The sequence below is a fragment of the Saccopteryx bilineata genome, chromosome X (genome assembly GCF_036850765.1).
Source record: "Saccopteryx bilineata isolate mSacBil1 chromosome X, mSacBil1_pri_phased_curated, whole genome shotgun sequence".
Lineage (NCBI taxonomy): Eukaryota > Metazoa > Chordata > Mammalia > Chiroptera > Emballonuridae > Saccopteryx > Saccopteryx bilineata.
In genome coordinates, this window is record NC_089502.1 from 76,977,592 (window position 1) to 76,998,008 (window position 20,417).

At 41.6% G+C, this 20,417-nt stretch overlaps 1 protein-coding gene across 6 annotated transcripts in view; it reads left to right on the plus strand.

Annotated features, from left to right (window-relative positions):
• Positions 1 to 20,417, plus strand: part of TAF1 (TATA-box binding protein associated factor 1) — an 83,623-nt gene that overhangs the window by 18,476 nt on the left and 44,730 nt on the right. For all 6 annotated transcript variants that reach the window (XM_066250588.1, XM_066250584.1, XM_066250589.1 and 3 more), the window contains 11 exons: positions 108 to 188; positions 3,911 to 4,060; positions 4,240 to 4,359; positions 4,635 to 4,810; positions 5,543 to 5,721; positions 8,008 to 8,221; positions 8,713 to 8,878; positions 10,798 to 11,009; positions 14,262 to 14,370; positions 14,615 to 14,713; positions 15,385 to 15,562. In XM_066250588.1, the coding sequence (XP_066106685.1) occupies positions 108 to 188; positions 3,911 to 4,060; positions 4,240 to 4,359; positions 4,635 to 4,810; positions 5,543 to 5,721; positions 8,008 to 8,221; positions 8,713 to 8,878; positions 10,798 to 11,009; positions 14,262 to 14,370; positions 14,615 to 14,713; positions 15,385 to 15,562 (1,684 nt within the window). The remainder of the gene's footprint in view (positions 1 to 107; positions 189 to 3,910; positions 4,061 to 4,239; positions 4,360 to 4,634; positions 4,811 to 5,542; positions 5,722 to 8,007; positions 8,222 to 8,712; positions 8,879 to 10,797; positions 11,010 to 14,261; positions 14,371 to 14,614; positions 14,714 to 15,384; positions 15,563 to 20,417) is intronic.

A 20,417-nucleotide genomic window follows, 5' to 3' on the forward strand; every position in this document is an offset into this window, starting at 1 on the left:
TGTATACAAAATGTGCTTTGATATTCTGTATTTGGTATTGAATGAAACTTGAGCTTTCTGTTTTCTAATCTATTTATTGATTTATGGATGGATTTGCCCTCTTCCAGGATGCTGGCTATGGCGAGAAGTCCTTTTTTGCTCCAGAAGAAGAAAATGAGGAAGATTTCCAGATGAAGATTGATGACGAGGTAAGGCTTTACACTGCTTTTTATTAGTACGTCTTATTTATCCTTTAAAAAACCCCTGCTTTTTTGAGATATGATTGACATAGAATAAACAGCCCATACTTAAAGTGTACTATTTGGTATGTTCTGATGTATGTTTATACCTATGAAATCCTCATAACAAGATATTGAGAGTATCTGTCACTCCCAAAAGTTTCTTAGAGTGCCCCTTTGAAATGGCTTTCTCTCTTCTCTCCATCCTCACTGTTCCCTGACAGCTACTGATCAGCTTTCTGTCACTATAGTTTTCATTTTCTAGAATTTCAGATAAATGGGGTCATATATAGTATGCATCCTTTTTTTTTTTAAATTGTGGTAAAATATAGGTAATACATAATTTACCATTTTATTTTATTTTTTTAAATTTTTTTAATTTATTCATTTTTTAGAGAGGAGAGGGAAAGACAGAGGGAGAGAGAGAGAGGAGAGACAGAAAGAGAGAAGGGGGGGAGGAGCTGGAAGCATCAACTCCCATATGTGCCTTGACCAGGCAAGCCCAGGGTTTCGAACCGGCAACCTCAGCATTTCCAAGTCGACGCTTTATCCACTGCGCCACCACAGGTCAGGCACCATTTTAATCTTTAAGTGAACAGTTTAGTAGTGTTAATACATTCACATTGTTGTGCAGCAGATCTCCAGAACACTTCCTCCTATAAAATTGAAACTCTAGTATCCATTAAACAGTAACTCCCCAGTCCTCCCTTCTCCATCCAGCCTCTCCACAACCGCCATTCTGTTTTCTATCTCTGTGAATGTTACTGCTCTCAGTCCTTCACTTAAGTAGAATCATACAGTATTTGTTTTTATGTGAATGGTTTCTTTCCTGTAGTATAATAGCCTCAAGAGTCACCCGTGTTGTAATGTGTCAATTTTCTTCCTTTATTTATTTATTTTTATTTTTATGGAATGTATTGGGTTGACACTGGTTAATAATATTACACAGGTTTCAGGTGTTCAGTTCTGTAACACACCATCTGTGCTCACGAACCCCAGATAAGTCTCCCTCCATCACCATCAGTCCTCTATCCCCTTCCACCTTTACCTACCCCCCATCTCTCCTAGAATCTTCTTCTTTAGGCTAAATAATAATACTTCATTGTACTTACACATCACATTTTGTTTATTCATCTATTGATGGACAGGTGCTTCCTGCTTTCAGTTCTTCTGCACATACACCCAGAATTGGGATTACTGGATCATGTGGCAGTTCTAGTTTTAGTTTTCTGAGAGGTATCTATGCTGTTTTCCAAAGCAGCTGCACCATTTTACATTCTTCTCAGTGGTATGTAAGAGTTTCAGTAATTTTACACTTTTGCCAGCACTTGTTAGATATTGTTTATTTGATAGTAGCCATCCTAAAGGTGTATCTCATTGGGGTTTTGATTTGCATTTTCCTAATGATTAGTGATATTAAACATCTTTTCATGTGCTTGTCAGTCATTTGTATGTCTTGTGAGAAGTGTCTATCAAGTCCTTTGCCTATTTTTGAATCAGGTTATTTTTTGTTGTTGTGAAAATTCTTTATATATTCTAGATATATATACCTTTCAGTAGATGTGATACACAATTATTTCCTTCCATTCTTTTTAAATCTTTTTTTTTAGATTTTATTGATTGATTTTACAGAGAGGAGGGGGGGAGTGAGAATTCTCTTTAGTTGGTCATTGGTTGCTTGTCATATGTTCCTTACTGGTGACCTTAGCATTCATTCCAGGTGGAGGCTGTATGCACTGTGCCACCTCAGGCCAGGTGGTTTTTGTTTGTTTGTTTTTTAAGCCCCTCCTAGTGAGTGTGAAATGTTCTCTGCTGGTTTTAATTTGCATTTCTCTAATGATTGAGGATGTTGAGCTTCTTTTCATGTGCTGATTTATCATCCAGCTAATTTCTTTGGTCAAGTGTTAGTTCATTTCTTTTGCCCATTTTTATTTTTAATTAGTTGATTGTTTATTATCATTATTGAGTTTTGAGAGTTCTTTATATGTTCTGGGTCTGGTTCTTTATTAGGTATGTGATTTGCAAAGATTTCTTCCAGTCTGTGGCTGTCCTTTTGTCTTAACAGTGTCTTATGAAGAACAGAAGTCCAGCTTATCAATCTTATCCTTTGTTGCTCATGGGTTTGGTGTCATATCTGAGAATTTTTTTATATAACTCAAGGTCACAAAGATTTTCTCTTTATGTTTTCTTCTAAAAGTTTTATTGTTTTAGATCCTATGTTCAGATACATTTTGAGTTAATTTTTGTATAGAGTACATGGTATAGATTAAGGTGTTTTTGCATATGAAAGAATGTCCAATTCTAGCACCATTATTTAAAAAGTTGAATAATTTTTTTAAACCAAAATTTGATCATAACAGAGACGTGTTATAAAATTGGGTACCTGAAATCTGTATAATTACGTTAACCAATGTCACCCCAATAAATTCAATTAAGAAAAAGTTGATCATATCACAATCTTGCCTAAAGATATCCTTTATGTCCTTCTCTCTCTCAGGAAGAAGTCCTTGACATGATTTACAAGGATCTGTATGATTTGGGTCTTGTATATAACTGTGACCTCCTCTCATCTCCTGTCATTGCTCACCTTGTACTCTAAGCTACAGTTTTCTAAATGTCTTTCTGTTACCTTCCAGGATTTTGTGACTGCTGTTCCCTCTGCCTAGAATGTTTTTGCTCAACTCTTCTACCATCTGACCCTCATCTACAAATTATATTCTCTTAGAAACCTTCCCTAACTCTTGCCCTCACTTGCACCCTTCAATCAGATTGGATCATCATTGTTCTCTTCTTTATGTACATAAAGTACTTTTTTCTTTACCATCATGGAACTAATCATCCAGTGTTGAATTTGGTTGGTTGGTTGTCTCGTCACTAATATGAAGTCCATGATAGTGCTGGTATATGGTAGATATTTAATCAATTAGTGAGTGAACTATTAATTGTAAATGAGGTCAGACAGAGTAAGTGAAAACTATTCTTTTGAGGTTCAGGTGTAAAATGAATGGATATCTAAGAATTTCAGAAATTGAGGATTCTCTTGAATGGCCTTAAAGATCGAGTCTTAAATGGAGAACTGGCTTCTTTCTAGCTAATTATGTGTACTCTTGACTCACCTGTGTAGATAAGCACATTCTCCTTGTCTTAATTCCCTGATTATTTTGTGGGGTTAGTAAACATGTATTTAGGGTCCTGGAAGAAAACATGTCTTTTGACCAAACCAGTAGTAGAAGTAGAATAGATTTTGGTTTAGTGTTGCTGGGGCTGGTGTCGGTGGTTTGTAAAGCAATTATGAGACTGTATGGATCATTCTAAAGCCATGTGAGCAGTTGGCCAATCAAATACAGTTAGTCATCAGTCTAACTCATCTCTTTGCACATTGTAATGGTAGTTGCAGCACTGTCTGAAAACTCACAGTTAAGCCCAAGGGATGTGGGGCTGAGGGCATCACTGTTCCACATATTCCTTCTCACTCTGTCTGAGATCTTGACCTCTATTTAATAACATGGTTTAAATACCGTAGAAAAGAAAAACAGTAAGCTGAGTACTGGTTAGCTTTAATGTAACTATTGAACTTTGTGGACACTCTAAGAAGACATCAAATTGTATGTTATAATTATTTCAACCATCTAAGTATGGCTAGACACGCAGCCAAGTTTCCTGCAGCTTTAGGACCTTTTCCTATACCTCAGGTTCGTACTGCACCTTGGAATACCACAAGGGCCTTCATTGCTGCCATGAAGGGCAAGTGTCTCTTGGAGGTGACTGGGGTGGCAGATCCCACAGGGTGTGGTGAAGGATTTTCCTATGTGAAGATTCCCAACAAACCAACACAGCAGAAGGTGAGACTGAGTTTCTAGAAGGTAAGAATCAAGGGAGGAGGAAAGCGAAGGTTCAGTAATGGTGCTGAACAGGATGGGAGGTCTGGAACGTAGGCACATGGACAGGGTGGACCTAGGTGCCTATCATAAGGAGTTAAACTGATTGAGATTCTTGCCTGTTTGTTTTGTTTTTGAAATAGGATGACAAGGAGCCTCAGCCAGTGAAGAAGACAGTGACAGGGACAGATGCAGACCTCCGTCGCCTCTCCCTGAAAAATGCCAAGCAACTTCTACGTAAATTTGGCGTGCCTGAGGAAGAGGTGGGTGTTGAAGAGGAAAACTTATACAGGCTCCTGGGGGCTTTGCATAAAGAGGGGAACCTGGGAGGCAGATGTGAGGAACAGCCTGAAGAATTCTGTGGGATATATTAGAGCAGACTGGATCTTGGATATTTTTTTCTGGCGCTACCTTGCCCAGAGCTTTCTGTTTAACCTGCTTTGGGTGAATTTTTATGTCTGCTTCTCTGTGTGCCTTGGTTTGTTCTTTGAGAGCCTCGAGTGATTTGTTTATGTGTGTGTGGGTATTTGTCTCGCAGATTAAAAAGTTATCCCGCTGGGAAGTGATCGATGTGGTACGCACAATGTCAACAGAACAGGCCCGGTCTGGAGAAGGGCCCATGAGTAAATTTGCCCGTGGATCAAGGTTTTCTGTGGCCGAGCATCAGGAACGTTACAAAGAGGAATGTCAGCGTATCTTCGACCTACAGAACAAGTACGTTGTTTCATGAATGAGTCTCCTAGTAATGTGACTTAGGCAGTCAGGTACCTGAGATTTCAGGGTGGTATCTGTTCATAATAGTGCTCGAGTCCCTAGTCCCTTCGAAGCAAGATGGCAGAGGTTTTGAATGGCAAGAAGTGCTAGGTTTGAGCTTTGGTTCCATGGCAGCTTTTGTGGTCTGCTTGGGCCTGGCAGCCACTACAGTGGTGACAGCGGACAGGTATGCTTTTTCTGAAGGCTTACTGGTGAGAGGATGGTAATGCCCCGTTAAAAATGAGCAGTGTGCTGATTTATATCTTTGGCTTTCTCCAGGAATTCTGAATAAGAAATGCTGTACCACTTCATATTTCAAATTTGCCTTGTTAGCTAAATGTCTAGGAAACTTTGTGAAGCTTTTCTGTTAAGGTCCCATGTCTTGGTGGATTTTGAGTATTCTTTTAAAAAAATTTTTTTTGATTTGGAAGAGACACATTTATTTGTTGTTCTACTTCCTTATGCACTCATTGGTTGGCTTGTTATATGCTCTGACTGGGGATTGAACCTGCAACCTTGGCTCATCAGGTTGATGCTCTAACCAACTGAGCTACCTGGTCAGGGCCTAGAGTATTCCTTTTTAACGTTGCTTTTTCAGTTTCCTACTCTTGCTGAAAAACACTTGATCAGCTCTCTCTACACTTTCATATTTCCTCTTGTCTTTATTTACCACTTATTTTTTTTTATTTTTAGAGTTTTGTCATCAACTGAAGTCTTATCAACAGACACAGATAGCAGCTCAGCTGAAGACAGTGACTTTGAAGAAATGGGAAAGAACATTGAAAACATGTTGCAGAATAAGAAAACCAGCTCTCAGTTGTCACGTGAACGGGAGGAGCAGGAGCGGAAGGAATTACAGCGGATGCTACTGGGTGAGGGTTGTGGCTTAGACAGACAAAAAAGAGAAGGATCGAAGATGTATAAATAACTTCAGACTAATAACTGAGGCAAAACCAGAGGCAGAAGTAGTAAGGTATGAGTGTAGAAAAGCCTGTAGGTGAGGTAGATATTTCTTAGAACTGGATTCTAGGTTTGACTGTGGGGCACAAATGAAAGAGATGCTGGCAATGTACTACTACCTCAGACTGTGCCAGGCCCGGACAAGCCAGGGCTAGCAGAACTGTCCATCAGCTGAGCCTTCTGGCACTCATCCTTGAGGATAAAAGTAAGAGAATCTGTGCATGAGTTTGGGGGTTTGTTCCTGAACCCTCTGGAATCACATGTAAAGTTCTGGGCAAATGTGCCTTTCTGAGGAGATTCATGACCTTCAGAAGAGTCTCAAAGTAGTATTAGACCCTAAAAAGGATTTAAAATAACCAAAATTCTAGAAGTTCAGGGTGGGGATGATAAAGGCCTGACCTGGTTTGGGATATACATATTGGGAATGGAAAGAGAAGAAAAACCAAGGCCACCTTAAGAGTTCACTCTGGGCTTGATATAAAGATGGTGGTATCATTGATTAAAGTAGTAAATTTTAAAGAAGCATTATTAACCGTCTTGAGTAGTGAATTTTTTCATGCTCACTGACCCCCGGGAGTAAGTTTATTTTAAAAACATGAAATTAGTTACAGTTACAGTTTTATGAACTTAAAATCATGTTTGTTTGGGGGCCCTGGCCGGTTGACTCAGCGGTAGAGTGTCGGCCTGGCGTGCAGAAGTCCCGGGTTCGATTCCCAGCCAGGGCACACAGGAGAAGCGCCCATTTGCTTCTCCACCCCCCCATCCTCTCTGTCTCTCTCTTCCCCTCCCGCAGCCAAGGCTCCATTGGAGCAAAGATGGCCCAGGCGCTGGGGATGGCTCCTTGGCCTCTGCCCCAGGCGCTAGAGTGGCTCTGGTCTCCGCAGAGCGACACCCCGGAGGGGCAGAGCATCGCCCCCTGGTGGGCAGAGCGTAGCCCGTGGTGAGCGTGCCGGGTGGATCCCAGTCTGGCGCATGCGGGAGTCTGTCTGACTGTCTCTCCCCGTTTCCAGCTTCAGAAAAATACAAAAAAAAATCATGTTTGTTTGATAACTAATTTATGGAAACAAAAAGAATATACATTTGCGAATTTTTAATGTTGCCTTACACATTTTTAAAATAAATATTTTTGTTAAGATTGTACTCTGGATGATAGGAGGCATGAGGACGTACATGAACGTTCGTACTACTCCAAGGGCTAAAAAGGGAAAGGGTAATGTATGGCATTTGAGATCCCCTTGACCCTTCCCAGTATGGGTGTTAAGCAGACAATTGAAGACTTGGATATAGATACTGAGAGAGAGACTAAAGGCAGAAGATGGAGTTTAGATGACTATTCTCACTCATAGTATTTCCTTCTCTCTGTAAAAACTTTATGTAGTTTTCTTACTCTGACTACTTGGTAAAGGTGTGACAAAGCCTTTTCACCAGAATGATCCTGGATCAGCAGTATCTACAACACATGAGAGCTTGTTAGAAATGCACGGTCTCAGGCCTCACCCCAAATACAGAATTAGAATCTGTATTTTAACAAGATCCTCAGGTGACTCTTTTTCATTCACATTCGAGTTTGAGAAGTATACTCTCCAGGCATCCCCAAACTACGGCCCGGCCCCAGGGTTGCATGAGGCCCCCTGAGGCCATTTATCCGGCCTCCCCCCCCCCCACCGCACTTCCGGAAGGGGCACCTCTTTCATTGGTGGTCAGTGAGAGGAGCACTGTATGTGGTGGCCCTCCATCGGTCTGAGGGACAGTGAACTGGCCCTCTGTGTAAAAAGTTTGGGGACCCCTGCTAGGCCTTCAGACTCTCAATTTGTTTCTGTGGTACCATTTTTTGCCCTGGGTGCTTGAGTGTTTTTCTTTAGTATTCTTATCAGCCACTTCCTTCTTCAACTTGCCTCTTGCACTGTCACTCCAAGGAATCAATGCAGCTCCTTACTGCTCTTCTGTCCCCTATAACAGACATGTAGTTCTTTAAGATGCTTTCAGAACTTCGTACCTTTAAAAATGGGAGCATTGGCAGTGGTAAAATGAAGTCAGGAAAGGACAATTTCTTTTATTTGGAGGATAACAGGGACTTTTATACTTTCTGCAGAACCGTTGTTTTGTGGCATGTTGAGCTTTGAGGTTTTCACTGAACCCCAAGAAAATGACTATTTGGGTGGTAGGGGCAATTTTGGAAATCTTTTGCTGCCTTGCAGCCGCGGGCTCAGCAGCAGCAGTAAACAATCACAGAGATGACGACACAGCTTCTGTGACCAGCCTGAACTCTTCTGCCACTGGCCGGTGTCTCAAGATTTATCGCACGTTTCGAGATGAGGAGGGGAAAGAGTATGTTCGCTGTGAGACAGTCCGGAAGCCAGCTGTCATAGACGCCTATGTGCGCATCCGGACCACGAAAGATGAAGAGTTCATGTGAGTTGGACTCGCCACTTTCCACTGTGATAAGAACGGTAACAGTAAAAAATACAAAAGAACGATAGCGGTGGGGAATGGGAGTGAGGGTTGGGGCTTGAGTTTTAGTGACAGCATGGTGCAGTTGGCCTTGGAAGTCTGTTAATTGAGAGCCATATTGGCTTTTAGATCTTTGCCTTTGAATAGAGCCAAATCACAGGGAGAATCCATATTTGCCACAAAACAAAAGTGTGTTTACATTTCTACCTGGGTCCTTTGCACTCTGGTTAGTTGGTTGGCTGGCAGAAATCGTAGGGATTACTCTCATTCTGAGAGAGGTGCCACTCTGTAAATGGAAGGTTGGCGAGTGGAGGAGGTGGGAAGGCCAGGTAGCCCCTTCTAGTCCAGTGTGGGTGGGTTCCTTTAGTTTGTGGATGTGTAGCTGTTAGGCCAGTCTCCTTGGTTTGTGTTTCCTTATGGTCCTGTGATTTCCACCCCCCTCTGTTATTTAGTCGAAAATTTGCCCTTTTTGATGAACAGCATCGAGAAGAGATGCGAAAAGAACGGCGGAGGATTCAGGAGCAGCTGAGGCGGCTTAAGCGGAATCAGGAAAAGGAGAAGCTTAAGGGGCCTCCTGAGAAAAAGCCAAAAAAACTGAAGGAGCGTCCTGACCTAAAAGTAAGTGTAGTGTGGCACAATCATGACAAACCGAAGGAAGAAAGCATCGCTTTCCCTTTAGTTTTTGGGATCCTCGCTTATTGGGAATGAGGGTAGTGTCATCGAAAGCTGATGTGAATTGGCATGGCTACTTGGGTGTTTTCACTACTGGTGTGACTGGTAACAATGATGCCAGACCTAATCTTGTGCCATTGGGTGTCATTTTATACTTCATCTAGTGGAAATATTTTTGTGGAGTTGAGATAGGTTTGGTAGATTTTTTCACATGTGCATTTATGTACATGTGTACACACATGTACATACACATGCCTCTTGTTTTGAAATTATATGTATATATATTTCTTTATTTATTTATATATATTTTAAATTAACTGAGAGGTGAGGGGGGCAAGGAGACAGACTCCCACATGCACCCTAATGGGGTGCTGCCCAACAAGCCCCTTATAGGGCGCTGCTCTGCCCATCTGAGGCAGATGTTCTGTTGCTTGGCAACCGAGCTATTTCAATGCCTGAGGCAAGGCCATGGAGCCGTCTGCAGCATCAGGGCCAACTTGCTTGAACCATTCGATCCATGGATGCAGGAGGAGAAAAGAGAGAGAGAGAAAGAGGGGGGGGGAGAGGGGTGGAGAAGCAGATGGGCACTTCTCCTGTGTACCCTGACCAAAAATTGAACCCAGGACTTCCACATGCTGGGCTGATGTTCTACCACTGAGCCAACCGGCCAGGGTGTTGAAATTATATATATTAAAAGAAGCAACAGAAACAAATGTAAAATCCACGTTGCTTTGCATAACTTGGGATTCCAGATATTGCTATGCAATGTAACTGATGTGTACCATAAAATAAGGCAACTGTGGACTTGCAAACAAAAGGTCTGGATTCAGGTGTGGTTGCCATTTATAGCTCTATGACAGTGACCTATCCACACCTGTTTTCTCTAAAATGATATTTTTCTCACAGTGTTGAATTAAGTAATATGCATAGGAAGCACTTTATAAACTATAAAATTCTCAGCAAATTTAAACTGCTGTTAACATGAAGTTACTAAATTATTTTAATGTTCCTTTCTTGTATATGATCTTATGTAAATAAGATAAAGTATTTACCCCACTTTCCAGGTGATAATGTGCCCATACTGGCTACCTGTGCTGTCGCATGCAGCCCTGGGATTCCAAAGCCTTTTCTTCTGTATATTTACTGTTTTCATAGTTTACAAGTTAAACGGAATGGGAACCCTCTCCCTTTCCTTTCTTACTTGATTTTTAAAGACATGTTCATTCTCTGTAGTTTTTAAATCTGTTCTTTCTATATATGCACTTTTGTCCAATGCCTTCTGGTTGAAGGGTGTTTAACAGGGTTTTTTGAACAAAAGTTCTGAGCCTGCCTTTGTTTCTCTCCTGCCTTGTATGTATTACTTCCTTTTTTTTTTTAGCAGACTTTTGTTTAACTTCATTTTTCTATGCAAACAAAAATTTCATTGAAAATTAAATTTGGCCTGACCAGGTGGTGGCGCAGTGGATAGAGTGTTGGACTAGGATCCAGAGGATCCAGGTTCGAGACCCCGAGGTCGCCAGCTTGAGCACAGGCTCATCTGGCTTGAGCAAAAACCAGCTTGGACCCAAGGTCGCTGGCTCCAGCAAGAGGTTACTCGGTTTGCTGAAGGCCCACGGTCAAGGCACATATGAGAAATCAATCAATGAATAACTAAGCTGTCGCAACGAAAAACTGATGATTGATGCTTCTCATCTTTCTCCGTTCCTATCTGTCTGTACCTGTCTGTCCCTCTCTCTGACTCTCTCTGTCTCTGTAAAAAAAAAAAAATTAAATTTGTTTTATTCTGGAACGATCCGGAGCTGAACTACCTGAGTTGTATTTATTTTTTAAAGCTGCCTCTGATATTGATACTTTTCCTCCTGCAGCTCAAATGTGGAGCTTGTGGTGCCATCGGGCACATGAGGACAAACAAATTCTGCCCCCTCTACTATCAGACAAATGCTCCACCTTCCAACCCTGTTGCCATGACAGAGGAACAGGAGGAGGAGCTGGAAAAGACAGTCATTCCTAATGATAACGAAGAGCTTATCAAGGTTGAAGGAACCAAGATTGTCTTGGGGAAACAGCTAATTGAGAGGTAAGGAATGGCAGGCAGGCAAAAGTGCCACAGAAGGGATCCACTGGAGGGTGGCGATGTTCATGGTGGCACGGGTGGATGCGGTGTGTTCTCTGACGTTGATCTGAGGGCAAAGGACTTTGATAGGTTTTCCTCTGTAATTGTTTCCAGTGATGAAAATTACAATCTTTTGCTGTGAAGTACTTTCTAAGTTCCACCACCTGCCTTTGGGCATGTACCTAACCTTTCTAAGTCTCAGTTTTCTTATTTACAAGATAAAACCACCCTTCCCAGGATAGTTATGAAGAGAAAAATGACAGAGACTATAAAAAGCACAGTGCCTGGTAGATAGTAGATGCTCTCCCTATTCTATTTCAGGCACTCATAATATTTGTGAGGTTCTTAATCTCAGAATGTGCTAATTATATACCACCCAAAGAGATTAAGGTGGCAAAAACTGGGGTTATACCTACCTGGCTCTTGCGCTCAGAGAATTTAATAGGGAAGTGAAGTTTTTAAATTAAAAAATGGTTCCCTGTTTAGTTTGAAAACTGCAAACCTATAGAAAAGTTGAAAGAATAATAAATACAACATACTGTTCCTCTAAATCTACTGTTAGCATTTATCACATTTGTTTTATCTTTATATATTTGACCTTTTTTTTGCTGAACTGTTTGGAAATAAGTTGCAGGGAACAAGACATATCACTTATAAGTACTTTTGCATAAGGACATGAAGGCATGATACTTATTAGTACACCTAAGAAAATTAACATTAATTTGATAGTATTTTATATCCAGTTCTTATTCAAATATCCTTAGTTATCTTAATGTTCTATATCCCCAAATTCAGGACCCAGTCCCAGTAAAACATTAAGTATCTTGAGTCTCTCGTAATCTAGAACTTTCCCCAACTTTTTTGGTTTTTATGACACTGGATTTTTTTTGAAGAGTCCAGGCCAATGATCTCATTCTGGATTTGTCTGGTTGTTTTCTCATTGATTATATTCAGATTAAGTGTCTTTGGCAAGATTACTTTATACATAGGTAGTATTATGTACTTAATATACCATATCAGGAAGCTCATAATGTCAGGTTTCTTACTATTTTAATCATCTTGTTTAAATGATGATCCCCAGATTCCTTTATAATAAAGGTATGTTTTTCCGTTTATAATTAATATGTGGGTGAATATAGTGTTCTTTAACAGTCGTTCTCTCAATAGTTTTAGTATCCATTGATCATCACTTCCTAATTCAGTTATTACACTGGGGGTTTCAAAACAATGTTTTTTTTCCACCTAATTCTAACATTCTTTCCCTGTTAAATGGCATTTTATAAAGAAAAGCTTCCCTTCCCTTTTTGAGTACTACTATGGATTCCAAAATTTCTTTCCTCTGTTAACTTAACCTCATTATTAATTTTAATTCCCATATTGTCCCAAATTTGACCCCTTCAAACCAGATCCTGTGTCATTTTGAAGTGAGCCTATATAACTTTGAGAACTTTGCTTTCTGGCACAAGATGTTCTAGGCTGTCCTTCAGATACCCCTGTCTCAGGTGTAGAATCAGCCATTTCTCTAAAGGATCCTGGTTCCATTTGGGTAATGGTGTTTAGAAACCATTATCCGATGACATTGCTTCTAGGCTCTTATTGGACAGAACTAGTAAATATAAATGTATTGTAAATCACAACTTCGTAGAGATACCTCCAATTCAAATTGCATCTACAGATTCTTCATCTCCCTCCATTTCGTATTTGTATCTTTTTCCTGGTTCCCAACATCAATATATTTATTCATTTGCTTTGTCCTATGATACTACAAAATAGTTTAAGAGTTAAAATACCAAGATCACTACCAACAGCAAACCTGTTTTCTGTAGTTTGTTTTCCTTGGACTATATGCCACTCAAGTTGTACAGTTGGTATCATATTTAAAATATATTTGAATTATTTTTTGTATTTTTTTAAAATTTGATACTCAGTTATATTCACTTGTTTCTGATTCTTTTAAGTTTTGTTATCTTTTTCTATCCTTGTTGATTTATCAATATCTATAATAGTCATTTTTTTGTTTTGTTTTTTTTAGAGAGAGAGACAGACAGGAAGGGAGAGAGATGAGAAGTATCAATTTTTCATTGTGGCACCTTAGTTGTTCATTGATTGCTTTCGTATATGTGCCTTGACCAGGGGGCTCCACCTAAGCCAGAGACCTTTGGGCTTAAGCCAGTGACCATGGGGTCATATCTATGAGTCTGCACTCAAGCCGGCGACCTTGGGGTTTTGAACCCGGGTCCTCAATATCCTAGGCTGATGCTCTGTCCACTGTGCCACCACCTGGTCAGGCTAGTCATTATGTTTTGAAACACATCAGAAAATTTTCTCATTTCTGTAGTCCTCTTAATCCTGTAGAGTGGAAGGGAAGAAGGTGGATGGGCTTTTAATGATTGAAGGAAACTCAAACTAGGTGTTTTTGTTTGTTTATTTGGGCTTTTTTTGTATTTTTCTGACGTTGGAAACAGGGAGGCGGTCAGACAGACTCCCTCGTGCGCCTGACCGGGATCCACCCGGCACACCCACCAGGGGGTGATGCTCTGCCCATCTGGGGCGTTGCTCTGTTGCTACCAGAGCCATTCTAGCGCCTGAAGCAGAGGCCATAGAGCCATCCTCAGCGCCGGGCAAACTCTGCTCCAGTGGAGCCTTGGCTGCGGGAGGGGAAGAGAGAGACAGAGAGGAAGGAGAGGGGGAGGGGTGGAGAAGCAGATGGGCGCTTCTCCTGTGTGCCCTGGCTGGGAATCGAACCCGGGACTCCTGCACGCCAGGCCAATGCTCTACCACTGAGCCAACCGGCCAGGGCCTTCAAACTAGTTTTGTTCGTTTTGTGTTTTTCTTCTTTGCAAACCAGTTTTTAACTTCTTTTTATTCTGAGTAAATTAAGTTTCCTAGCCTTTTAACCCTAAAATAGATTGTTGGAGCTAGAAAAATTCTTAATGATTCCTTTAGCCTAGTTTCCTTGTTGTCTAAATATTGAGGTGAAGTTGTGAAGTTGTGGCTTGCCTAATTCTTTATTAATTTAGAGATCCTATGGTGATCTGAGCCTTAGAATGTGAAAGTCTGGCCTTTAGTGTTTTTTTTTTTTTCTGTTGGTTTTGTTTTTTTGTTGTTGTTGTACAGGCTCATGCTCAGGTACTTTGGACTATTTTACTGCAATTGCTTTTTTGGGGGGGAACTAGAAATAGGGACCGCACGCTATGAAAATGTTATTGATTACAGTGCAGATGAGGTTCGCAGAAAATCTCTGGTTCTGAAGTTCCCTAAACAGCAACTTCCTCCCAAGAAGAAACGGCGAGTTGGAACCACTGTTCACTGTGACTATTTGAATGTGAGTATTTGCATTGCTGCTTTCTGATCAGATGAGATTCTCATTGATTGCCTTAGCCCTAAGCCATTGGTTCTGGACATAGCCTAGGTTTTCGCTTTGTCCTTGCCCTGAAAATTATGTCTACTTTTCATTATAAGACTTCTAAATTATGGTTATTTAGCTAGAAAGTATTCTTGTTGTTTGATTTTTAGACAGTGTTGATTTTTAATCTGTAGAAATATTCTGATTTCTTGTTTCTCTTTAGAGACCTCATAAATCCATCCACCGGCGCCGGACAGACCCCATGGTGACATTATCATCTATCTTGGAGTCTATCATCAATGACATGAGAGATCTTCCAAATGTGAGTTTATTATATTCATATTTACAGTTTGGGTGACAAGGTTCTTCTGTCTGTGATTGCACAGAGAAGGCAGTACAGTCCTAGGTACGAGAAACTCCTTATTCTTTGGGATGTAGTTTTTCAGTTTTGTGGGGGTTTTGTTTGTTTGTTTGTTTGTTTTTAAATGAGAGGAGGGGAAATAGTAAGACACAGACTCCCACATGTGCCCAGACCAGGATCTACCTGGCAAACCCTGTCTGGGGCCAATGCTCGAATCAGCTAAGCTATTTTTAGCACCTGAGGCTGATGCACTCAGACCAACCAGTCTATCCTCAGTGCCTGGGGCTGATACTCAAACCAGTTGAGCCACTGGCTGCAGGAGGGGAAGAGAGAGAGAAGGAAGGGGAAGAGGGGCAGGGAGAGAACCAGATGGTCGCTTCTCTTGTGTTCCCTGACTGGGGATCAAACTCAAGATATCCATACCCTAGTCTGATGCTCTATCCACTAAGACAACTGGCCAGGGCCAGTTTTCTTTTTTTTAAACAGTTTAGTAGAGGAAACAGACCTCCGTCTAGAAAGAGTCCTTTGAGAGTTGATGGCCAGGTAAACAGATAAGATATAAGAGAATCTTCAGGAATTGGCTCTGGCAAGTGTTCTTTACTTATGGATGGTGTTGGCTCTTGTTTGCACAGACGTACCCATTCCACACTCCGGTCAATGGAAAGGTTGTAAAGGACTACTACAAAATCATTACTCGACCAATGGATCTACAGACACTCCGTGAAAATGTACGTAAACGCCTCTATCCATCTCGGGAGGAGTTCAGAGAGCATTTGGAGCTCATTGTGAAGAACAGTGCAACATACAATGGTAAGAATCACCTGTTCTCTGAAGAGGTCACCTTTCAGATTCTTGTTTATCCCTTACTACATTCAAACTAGATTGGACTGATTAAAAGTTTCTAAAATGTGTTAAATGCATTTTGGAGTTATGAAAATCAGGTAGTATACATTTTAAGTGTTTCATATGCAGCTGTTCCTTGAACAACATGGGTTTGAATTGCATAGGTCCATTTATATGCGATTGTTCAATTGACCTTCACAGTTCAAACCCACATCATTAAGGGTCAACTATATATTGCACTTTTTTTTTTTTTTTTTTTTTTTTTTGTATTTTTCTGAAGCTGGAAATGGGGAGAGACAGTCAGACAGATTCCCGCATGCGCCCGACCGGGATCCACCCGGCACGCCCACCAGGGGCGAAGCTCTGCCCACCAGGGGGCGATGCTCTGCCCCTCTGGGGCGTCGCTCTGCCACAACCAGAGCCACTCTGGAGTCTGGGGCAGAGGCCAAGGAGCCATCCCCAGCACCCAGGCCAACTTTGCTCCAATGGAGCCTTGGCTGCTGGAGGGTAAGAGAGAGACAGAGGAAGGAGGGGGGGGATGGAGAAGCAAATGGGCGCTTCTCCTATGTGTCCGGCCGGGAATTGAACCTGGGTCCCCCGCACGCCAGGCCGACGCTCTACCGCTGAGCCAACCGGCCAGGGTCTATTGCACCTTTTTATTACAACTTTTTAATGTATCCTTTGGAGAATTTGGAGTCTGTTGGAAATGAAATAGTTTTATGGGGTATACTGGGAGGAAGAAGTGAGCCTAGGTAAAAAGAAGGGAGAAACATTCAGTGTGGGTGGAACCTGTGCGAGTATGTGTTTGTGATCATATTTGCTGTGTGTGAGTCTTTGATTTGGTCTGCAAATCTATTATAGGGGATGTTATATATCCACTTAGCTTAAAAGCTGGAAAGGCAAGAAGGAAGGAACCTTTCTGAGTCTTTAAAGGTGAGAAAACCATACAGCTTCTGCACGTAAAGGATAAAGTTTTCTGGTTTTCATTGTATCCTTGAGCACAGCTTTGTGTATAAGTGTAGGTATTAAAGAGTACAGATAAGAGCATGAGTCATGGCTCTGCCTCTTACTAATTGAGTTACCTTAGACAAGTTCCTGAACTGCTCGTAGCCTCCTCAGTTTTCTCATCTGTAAACATGGGGCGGTAGTAGTACATAGATTTTAAGACCTTTCACAAGCAAGCCTGAGCCACTTATTTAAGTGTCATCTCCAAGACTGGCTCCCATTCCTACTATAGACTCCTGCTATACATTTCAATATCCTAGGCCAATTTTTTATATACCTTTCCACAGTCTATGCCCTCTATCTGGAATGCCCTTTCTTCCTTTTTTTTTTTTTTCATTTTTCTGAAGCTGGAAACAGGGAGAGACAGTCAGACAGACTCCCGCATGCACCTGACCGGGATCCACCTGGCACGCCCACCATAGGGCGACGCTCTGCCCACCAGGGGGCGATGCTCTGCCCATCCTGGGCGTCGCCATGTTGCGACCAGAGCCACTCTAGCGCCTGAGGCAGAGGCCACAGAGCCATCCCCAGCGCCCGGGCCATCTTTGCTCCAATGGAGCCTTGGCTGCGGGAGGGGAAGAGAGAGACAGAGAAGAAAGCGCGGCGGAGGGGTGGAGAAGCAAATGGGCGCTTCTCCTGTGTGCCCTGGCTGGGAATCGAACCTGGGTCCTCCACACGCTAGGCCGACGCTCTACCCCTGAGCCAACCGGCCAGGGCCCTTTCTTTTCAGTGGTAAATTTCCATTCATGTTTCCAGACCAATTCATGTCATCTCTTTTTTTTTTTTGCATTTTTCTGAAGCTGGAAACAGGGAGAGACAGTCAGACAGACTCCCGCATGCGCCCGACTGGGATCCACCCGGCAAGCCCACCATGGGGCGACGCTCTGCCCACCAGGGGGCGATGCTCTGCCCATCCTGGGCGTCGCCATGTTGCGACCAGAGCCACTCTAGCGCCTGGGGCAGAGGCCACAGAGCCATCCCCAGCGCTCGGGCCATCTTTGCTCCCATGGAGCCTTGCCTGCGGGAGGGGAAGAGAGAGACAGAGAGGAAGGAGGGGGAGGAGCAGGAAGCATCAACTCCCACATGTGCCTTGACCAGGCAAGCCCAGGGCTTCGAACCGGCAACCTCAGCATCTCCAGATCGACGCCCCATCCACTGCGCCACCACAGGTCAGGCATGTGTCATCTCTTTATAAGACTTATTCAAATTGTCCAAGGTATCCATTTTTTGATCTTCTGTGCCCCCTAGCATAGTTAAATCAACTTTTATAGCTTTTACTATATATAATTATTTATATAAAATATATCTGATTCTTCCACCACTTTGTGACCTTAGACTGTATCTTTTTTTTTTTTTACAGATACGGAGAGAGAGTCAGAGAGAGGCATAGACAGGGACAGAGAGACAGGAACAGAGAGATGAGAAGCATCAATCATTAGTTTTTCGTTGCGCATTGCAACACCTTAGTTGTTCATTGATTGCTTTCTTAAATGTGCCTTGACCATGGGCCTTCAGCAGACCCAGTAACCCCTTGCTCAAGCAAATGACCTTGAGTCCAAGCTGGTGAGCTTTTGCTCAAACCAGATGAGCCTGTGCTCAAGCTGGCGACCTTAGGGTCTTGAACCTGGGTCCTCGGCATCCCAGTCCGACGCTCTATCCACTGCGCCACCACCTGGTCAGGCAAAGACTGTATTTTATTCATCTTTGTATTCCGTGGCCTCTCAGAGTGCCAGACATGTATAAGGGAAGAATAAACTTGTTAGGCCCGGCTGTCATTCAAGCTGCAAGGACAAATACTTAAAAGCCACATTGTAAGAGAAATGGGAAGGAAAGAGTTGACTTTGAAAATACGGAATTTGAGATATCTGTGGTTAATTTAGGTGGAACTCTTAGTAGAAAATTAGAAATTTAAAAGTTATATTTTTCTCACAGCCTTACGTATATGTATATGTCATACATACAGCAGTGTTATCTATAGTCATTATGTATATTACCTTACATCCCTAGTGGTTATTTATCATATAACTCGAAGTTTGTACCTTTTGACCACCTTCCTCCAATTCCCCCTTCCTCTGGTAATCACAAATCAGATTTATTTTTCCATGATTTTGTTGTTGTTTTTTAGGTTCCATATATAAGTGAGATCTTACAGTATCTCCCGCCCATACCTCTCTTCTGAGCTCCATGTTCACGTTTCCAGTTGCTTGCCAAACATACCCATTTTTCATTGCTCCTGGAAGCTCTCCAATTACCTTATTTAGATTGATAACGTTACCATCCATCTAGCTATGCAATCTAGAAATGTTAGTCGTTTTTGATTCTACCCTCCCTTTCCCACACTCCTAGATCACTAAGTTCCATAAGTTGTACCTTCTAAACTTTGCTGGAACACGTCTCTCCCTTTCAGTTGTCATCACTCCTATCTTAGTTGAAGTCCTTCTCATCTCTTGTTTGACCTCTTGCAACAGCTTTGAAATATTTCCTCTGCTACTTGCCTTAATTCTTCACACTGCTGACAGGATATATTTTTCTAAAACACAAATTTGAAAAATTATCCTCCAGCTTAAATCTTCAGTGGCTTTCTATTTCTTATGAGACTTTTGTGATATGGCCCCTCCTGCCCTTCCAAATTTCATTTCCTGTTTTTCCTCAACACACACCTGTATACCAACTGTATCAATCTAGTTCTGGTTCCTGCTGTGAAATGTGCTATGTATATTTCCATGAATTTTGCTTATTTCTGTGTCTTTTCACAATTATTCCTCCCTCTGGAGTATTTTTCTGTATTATTGTCTGTCTGCCTGATGGATTTTTCTTCATTAATGACACTGCAAATGTCAGTCACAGCAAGCCTTCCCTACTCCTCCTTAGTATACAGACTTAATTGTTATAAAACAACTTACAACATATTTCATATGCAACCCCTCCATAGTTTATAGCAACCAGTATATCACTCTATTCACATTTACACTCAATTCTTAAAAGTTTCTTATGGAAATTGTCAAGTATATACAGAAATGGAGAAGAGAGTAAATAAATCTCAGTACAAATATTGATCAACTTACAACCATTCGACTTTACGACCACAATCACTAGCCACGACTGCTCCACATCTGCCAGTGCAAGCGTTGCCCAGCAGGGCGTACAACTGTGCGGACCAGCTTCCGGCAGCACTACCATCTCCGTGTGCACCATTTCAACTGTTATCCCAGACTCGGTACAGCAATTTGTGTTTTGTGTCTTGGATATTTTTCATCAAACCCTCCCAAGATGTCTACCAAGAGGAAATTGTCTTTGCAAATATTAAACCAGTTGTACTGGTAATGCAGTGTTTTACTTAAACCTGACGAATGTAAAAATAAGAAACAAAATGGTGTAGAGATGATACAAATGGCATAAAAATGAACAAAGAAAATTATGATATATAATAATGAAAGAAAATTATGATAAAATATGATTTAAAGATTTTTATAACATCATTTCACAGTACTGTACATATAGCCTACTCAACTTAGGACCAAATCGTGTTACGACTGGTCGGAACCAATCGTGGTCGTAAGTCGAGCACTAGCTGTACACCTATTCATCCAGCTCAGCAGTCACTAGCATAGGGCTGATCTTGTTTATTTTGTTTAGTCTGTATTTACAGACATAGTATTATTTCATCCATAGACACTTGAGCACTTAATATTTGTCTTACAATAATTTATTGCATGTCATTTTCTTTGACTAAACCAAGAACTGTCTAAGATAGGAACTAGGTCTTATTTTCCTATTATTCTCATCATTGAACATGTCAAACATTTGTTGAATGAAT